At 30.5% G+C, this 7,563-nt stretch overlaps 1 protein-coding gene across 1 annotated transcript in view; it reads right to left on the bottom strand.

Moving 5' to 3' along the window:
* Nucleotides 1-1,489: 1,489 nt before the first annotated feature.
* The window catches only part of LOC145265655 (glutamate receptor ionotropic, kainate glr-3-like), a 75,740-nt gene continuing 69,666 nt past the window's right edge, over nucleotides 1,490-7,563 (bottom strand). The window contains exon 12 of the mRNA XM_080121721.1: nucleotides 1,490-1,896. Within this exon, the coding sequence (XP_079977847.1) occupies nucleotides 1,665-1,896 (232 nt within the window). The 3' untranslated portion in view covers nucleotides 1,490-1,664. The remainder of the gene's footprint in view (nucleotides 1,897-7,563) is intronic.

The following is a 7,563-nucleotide window of genomic DNA, read 5'->3' as shown; positions in this document are numbered from 1 at the left end:
TAAGTGATCGAGCACTTTACTGTTCTTTTTTTTTCTACTGAATTACGATACATGTTACACACACACACACACACACACACACACACACCACACACACACCACACACACACACACACACACATTATTAATTTATTCACTAAACATGTAAATATTTTATTAAAATATTTAAATGTTTAGTAAATAAAATTAACAACAACAACAACAACAACAACAAAAACGTCCCAAATATAAACAAAGGGCAGGTAACCCCCTCAAAACGCTCAGGCGAGAGTATCAATTAAATACCACAGAATCGGTCAAAAATAAATCAATCAACAATACATATATATATATATATATATATATATATATATATATATATATATATATATATATATATTCCACAATGAACCAAAGGGAAATGAAGACGTATATCGTCGAACCTAAGTTGATTTTAAATCTTTAAGTAGATAAAGGTTCATTAAAAGATCCTACGTTGCGTTGTAGTGGCTTCTTAACTCATGAATTCCAATTCAAATAAACACGAGGAAGCTATATCTAATTTATTTCATGCGAGCCAAGCGTGACCCTCATTAAATTATTAAACAAAAAAATCGCTGTTTAAAACTACACCGACTTCTTTGCATGACTAATGCCGCCATGCTACCAAGAAACAAAAGGGCTTAAAAAAACCAAAAAAAAAAAAAAAAAAAACACACAACCTAATTAAAAGCCTGATGAAAACGTATATCGTCGAAACTGAATGGATTTAAAATTTTTAAATAAATAGACATTTATCAAAAAATTCTGCACCGTGCTAGTTTTTTCAGATACTATATATATATATATATATATATATATATATATATATATATATATATATATATATATATATATATATATATATATATATATATAAATATATATATATATATATGAAGAATAAAACATGTATGAATACATTTGAAGCCAAAACTGCAACGCGAATTTTTTTAATAAAATAAACACCTGTTTATTTTATAAAAAAATATATTTCAGAGTAAGACTCCTTTATTAATCTTTTTTTCAGGAAAAAGAGAGAGAAAAAAGAGATTGATAAAGGAGTCTTACTTCGAAATATATTTTCTTTAAAAATAAACACCTGTTTATTTTATAAAAAAGAATTTCGCTTACAGTTTTGGCATCAAATGTATTTATACATGTTTTATTCTTCGAATTTCACTCAACGCTTCGAACGGATATACACAAAAACAACTACCCAGATATATGTGTATATATATATATATATATATATATATATATATATATATATATATATATATATATATATATACATAAATCAACTCATAAACGGTCTATAAATGAGGCAAAACATCAAACCACACACACAGGCGCGTGCGCGTACACACACACACACACACACACACACACACACACACACACACACACACACAAAGGTTTCGTATAGAGCCCTATAACAATAATATTAAAATATAAACGATATGAAATTAAAAAAAAAGTAAGCTATAATTTAACATAAGTGACATTTATTATTATTTGTTATTGGTATATACTGTATGCTCAACTACCCATCTCTGTACTCCCCCCTCTCTCTCTTTCTCTCTCTCTCTCTCTCTCTCTCTCTATTCTAAAAGATGTTTTGTGCAATTGTATTTGCATCTGCGCTATCCCGATTTGTTCATGAGGGCAATTTTCGATGTACCGGCCTCGACCTCAGCCGTTTGTTGCTTCGTAATTTTCGATTGGAGATAAAACTTCTTGAACAGGAAGAATGCCTGAGCGCAGACCAGCCCGCCGGCCAACAGGAGGAAAACCCCTGCCGTGTCCTTCACGTCTAAATCGGCCTTTTCCAAGTCGTTCGAATGCCCGTGGCACTTGTTCTTGTCTCGCCACCACCTGCAATGGAAAACAAAACACGCATTAAGTTATGAATAAGGAGTCCTCTTTTCGTCTACGTTATAAAGTGTGTTAACATACACTGTAAACTTGTACGTAAATTATATGGCTGAATGATATGAATTTTTCCTTATATATTATCTTTAAGGATAATATACGATGTGCCTTCAATAAGTTTCCAGGCTTTTTTTTTGTACTAGCATATAAAATTGCCGAAGCTCTTGAAAATTAATTATGTTATTGGTATACATCTTATGGGGTGACTGACCAATCTTTATGATTTTTGGTTCAAATGAACAGCTACAACCGGAATTGGAATACACCCTACTAAAGCCTGATTGTCACAGCTGGTGGATTCCAAAAATGCAATCTGGACGTTAGGACACTTTAGAAGAACGATCTGCAATAAAATTCTGTTTAAATCTTGGAAAAAAAATGGCGCAGAAACTTATGGAATGCTTCAGACTGCTTTTGGACTATCTTGCATGAATCGAGCATATTTTTGAGTGGCATAAGAGATCCAGTGAAACGCAGGGAGCTCGTGAGGGATTATTAGAGGCGTGGGAGGAGTAAAGAAGTCAGAACACTAGAGGCGATTGGCCAAATAAAGAATTTCATAGATAAGAACCGTCGTATGTCTATAGAGACAATAAGCACACGGTTTGGTATCAGTGTAGGAACTGTATACGCAATTATTTGCGAGAAACTGAAAGTACGGCAGAATTACGCAAATTCCCCACAACTCTATCCTTGTCCGAGACTATTTGATCAAGATGGGCATCAAGACAGCCCTTACCCTTCATATGGTCCAAAGCTTGCTCCCTGTGACTTTTGGTTATTCCCTAAGCTCTAGGAAAACCTTAGAGGCTGTCGTTATGAGTAGGGATATGACAACAGCATAGTCTTTTCATTGTTTTGACTCTCAAGTGTGTATCCGTTAATATCTTATATGCTTTTATATAGAGTGATTCTCGGTTGATTAACTGTGTCTAACTGTGTTCATAACTTGTGTGAATACACTTTATGTAAGATTTCAAATATTGTCTGAGTAATTTGGTAGAGACCACAGAAGTAATTTTTTTAAACTTTAACCCCAATTTTGACCCCTTAACATTCATTATTTTTGTCTCAAATCAAAATACAAAGTTTAACCCATGTCCAAGTTACCTACATCTAAAATTTCAAGTCTTTGGCAGAGGAATTTGGTAGAATCTGCAAAGGTCAACTCTTTAAACTTTGATCTTTTGGCAGCCAAATTTTCACCCAAAACTGATTAAAATGCTTGCTGCATGCCTGAATAACCGTTGTGTAAAAATTGTAAATGTTTAGACACAAACTTGACTGAATAGTTTGCTAGACACGGCAAACGAAAAATCTTTTGAACTTTGACCCCCTGGCAGCTCAAATTTTCGACCCAAACCGATTAAAAAGCTTACCATATCTTTTAATACCCTTTATGTAAAATTTCAAATGTTTAGACCAGAAATTTGGTAAGGGGTCATAATAAGGGTGCAAAGTTAAAAAAAAAAATGACCGTTTTTTTTGTTGTTATTTTTGTTTTTTGCTCAGCATACACCTCCAAACATCCGGGCAACGCCGGGCACCCATGCTAGTATATCTATAAAAGTGAACGTGTCTGTGTGTCTGTCTGTGTGTCTGTCTATGTGTGTGTGTGTGTGTATTTCCTTACGCAATAACTCTGTCAATGTTTAGTCTACAGACTCGAAATTTGATATGCAGGGTACTGAGATTTGGGAAAATCTATGTGATCATTTTTCGGCCAGAAATTTGTCTGTTAAGGGGTCAAAGTTCAATGATTTGACCTTTGAGAATTCTACCAAACTCCTCCGCCAATTTTGGGTCTTAAACACTTGAAATTTTAGATATAGGTTCCTTGGACATGGATCTAACTTAATAACTTAATGTGAGCCCAAAAGAATAAATTTTAAGGGGGTCATAATAGGGGTCAAAGTTAAAAGAAATTGACCTTTTTTTTTGCTCAGTATACACCTCCAAATACCGGGGCAACGCCGGGCACCCATGCTAGTATATATATATATATATATATATATATATATATATATATATATATATATATATATATATATATATATATATATATATATCGCGTGGGGACGATTCATCGAAATCGGGAATTGCAAAAATTGGAACTTTGGGGGAATTGGAATTCGTATCAGAATAGGAAATGTGCGTCTATTTTTCGATGCCTAAATCGATTCTTTTAATTGATTATTTTTATTGGCTTGTTTTATTGTAAAACAAAGTAATAATTATAGATTTGCAACTACCAATAAAATAAAAATCTGTATATCACCTGTCGAGTGTATTTTTTAGGTTTACGTATTTTACATGAATTTTTGCGATAATCTGAAAAATAATTAAAAAAAATCAAAACAGCTTTACAACTAAATATTTCAAGATTTTAAAAGAGTCGGAATCAATATCGGTATCGGTAATTGTATCGGAATCAGGAATCGAGAAAAGAATCGATAATGGTATCGGAATCGGAGAAAATACTATAATCATCTCATCACAAATATATATATATATATATATATATATATATATACACACACACATATATACACACACATATATATACAAATATATACACACACATATATATATATACACACATGTATACACGCACACATATATACACGCGCGCGCACACACATACACACACATATATATATATGTATATATGTATATAGTGTAGTATAATAATTTTTCAAGTTCCCAAAATATCAAGTTTTCTCAGTTAGTTATTTATTACTTTTCAGAAAGTATCCATCGCGCAATCTAACCAATACAAAATATTGATAATCTTCACAACTGAAAAGGCACGGGAGAATGTGTCGATTATATGAATCATGTAAGTTGTTCAAAATGGTGTTTTTATAAGTTTTTAAGCATAAACATCTAAAGAGTACGTGACTAAATATGCAACAATAACATAATTTTGCAGACTTGTTAGCCGTTATACGAAACAATATTGTATTGGTTGGTTGACGCGTCGGATACCGTTTGAGAAGAAATAAATATCCAACTGAGAAAACATGATTCTTTTGGAACTCGTAGAATTATTATACTACATTATATATGTTCTTAAACCAAATAAAAAGGCATTTATTGAGTTTGGACTTTATCCAAAATTTACAAAATTTATATAAATATAGAGCTTTTTCACTGAAAAAACACTTTATTCATGAGAATAATTTTTTTAATCCATTACAGTTGGTATATACAAACCGATTACGTTGCAAGTAAATGATTAACACACACACACACACACACACACACACACACACACACACACACACACACACACACATATATATATATATGTGTGTGTGTGTGTGTGTGTGTTATACATATATATATAAATTATATGTTATATATATGTTATATATATATAAATATATATATAAATATATATATAAATATATATATATATAAATATATATATAAATATATATATAAATATATATATATATAAATATATATATAAATTATATGTTATATATATATGTTATATATATATAAATTATAAATATTAATAATTATATAAATCAATACATATATATATATATAAAATATATATTGATTGTAAAGAATTATAATTATAAATTATGAATCAGTTTCAACTGGAAAAACAACCAAAATCAACTTGAGTGTACGATTATTTCGGAAACAATTTTATTTTATTTACAATTGACAAGAATCATTGAGAATAATTGCATTCGAATATTTGTCTCCTCATCAGCACAGTATTATCAGCAAGATTGTTTTAAAGTGTTGACACATTCAAGTAAACTTTGCTCTTTAAATTCCAGATCTAACTTCCCTTACATATATATATATATATATATATATATATATATATATATATATATATATATATATATATATATATATATATATATATATATATAACGCGATTATGAAGAGAAGTAGGAGTTAGCTGACCGGTTTCCCATCTTTATGTTTCTTTCCTCTTCTTCGACCCTTTTTCTTTATTTTAAAATGCATTTTACTTTTAATTATGAATTATAAAAATCTTTCCTTCATGATTGCGATATTTAAATTTTGTCCCCTAAAGATTCATGATATTTATTTATTTATTATTTGAGGGTAAACAGTTACACATGGTCGCTACAAATAGCCATCTTTTTGGCGTCGAGAGGTTATGGGTCGCCTGAGGAAGTCTCTTTGACTGAAACAGATGGCTATTTGTAGCGACCATATGTAACTGCTTACCCTCAAATAATAAAAAAAAAATATTTTGCTCTTTTTATTGATCACTATCTAACAACCTTGTTGTCTTCATTAGTCCTGACTTTTGAACACTTAAAACCTGAAATATATATATATATATATATATATATATTTGTATATATATATATATATATATTTCTGTAGAAATATATTTCCTTATAATATATATCAATCCTTATTTAAGAAGTTCAATGTAATTACAGAGCAATATAGAGAATAAATGACAAAAAGTTATATTCCAAAATTCGTGATGTTGACCATCTTATAATTTATTCCTTAAATCAGTCGACTTATACAATTCTTGACAGTATCTGTTTTGTAGCGTAAAATCAATCACTTAATTATTATACCAATTAGTGAATCTATTATGCCCTTAATTCATCAGAAGAAGAAATAGCAACAATCAATCCGTCAAAAGGAATTAAAGTGTGATTTGACATGATTAAAATCCGAAAATTGGAAGAGAGACAGTAAATATTTTATTATTTTTCGATTACGCCATATTGAATATATATATTATTATTAAGGGTGACTGGGGTTTAAAATAACAATCCAGACACGTTAAACGAAAACGGTATACATTGAAAGTAATGAGATTTCAAAAACAAACTTTAAAAAAATTATATATATATATATATATATATATATATATATATATATATATATATATATATATAATGTGTGTGTGTGTGTGTAATAGACTTCCTGTTCGTTAAAACGGTCACAGCTTTTAGCCAGTTTACTTGGAATGAATGCCTTATATCAAATTTCAAGAATAAACGTGAAATTGTGGTGACAAATATTTTTTGATAGGTCTTAATTCTTAACTTGTGTATCTTCTTCCCCTCTTTCCTTCTCCCCCATCTCCTTCCTCTTCCTTCTTTCCCTTTTTTACTCACACCTCGTACTCCTCTGTCCCTCCCTTTCACTGTGCCCAAGAAATGGTCAATAGATCCTGGTAAATCCTAACTTTTTCGCAGAAAGAAATGGAAATACTAAAATAAAAGAGATAATAAAAAGAATTAAAAAATACATTTGCTCTTGTAAGTCTCAGGCTGGCAGCGAGCAGTAGACAGGCGAACCAGTTGTTTAAGATAACATCTACATACGCTTTGGCCTTATAACCTAACTCCCCACCCCTCACCTCACCAATTCCATTCTCTAACATCAGCATGAATAAGTACATGGGCGAATAAGTAAATAAACAAATAGAAAATAAATAAATAAATCAACAAATCCGCACCCAATCAACTCTGTTCTCCGCACAACCGAACTTCACTCCCTGACCCTTTTTACAAAAAAAAAACAAACAAACTTTTTTTGCTGAGTTGATTTTCGTTTATCATTAACAATTCCACTTTTGACTAT

The sequence above is a fragment of the Euprymna scolopes genome, chromosome 40 (genome assembly GCF_053919585.1).
Source record: "Euprymna scolopes isolate OS-2025 chromosome 40, ASM5391958v1, whole genome shotgun sequence".
Classification (NCBI taxonomy): domain Eukaryota; kingdom Metazoa; phylum Mollusca; class Cephalopoda; order Sepiida; family Sepiolidae; genus Euprymna; species Euprymna scolopes.
The sequence above is the reverse complement of the archived record's forward strand: the minus strand, read 5'-3'. Positions and strand labels throughout refer to the sequence as shown.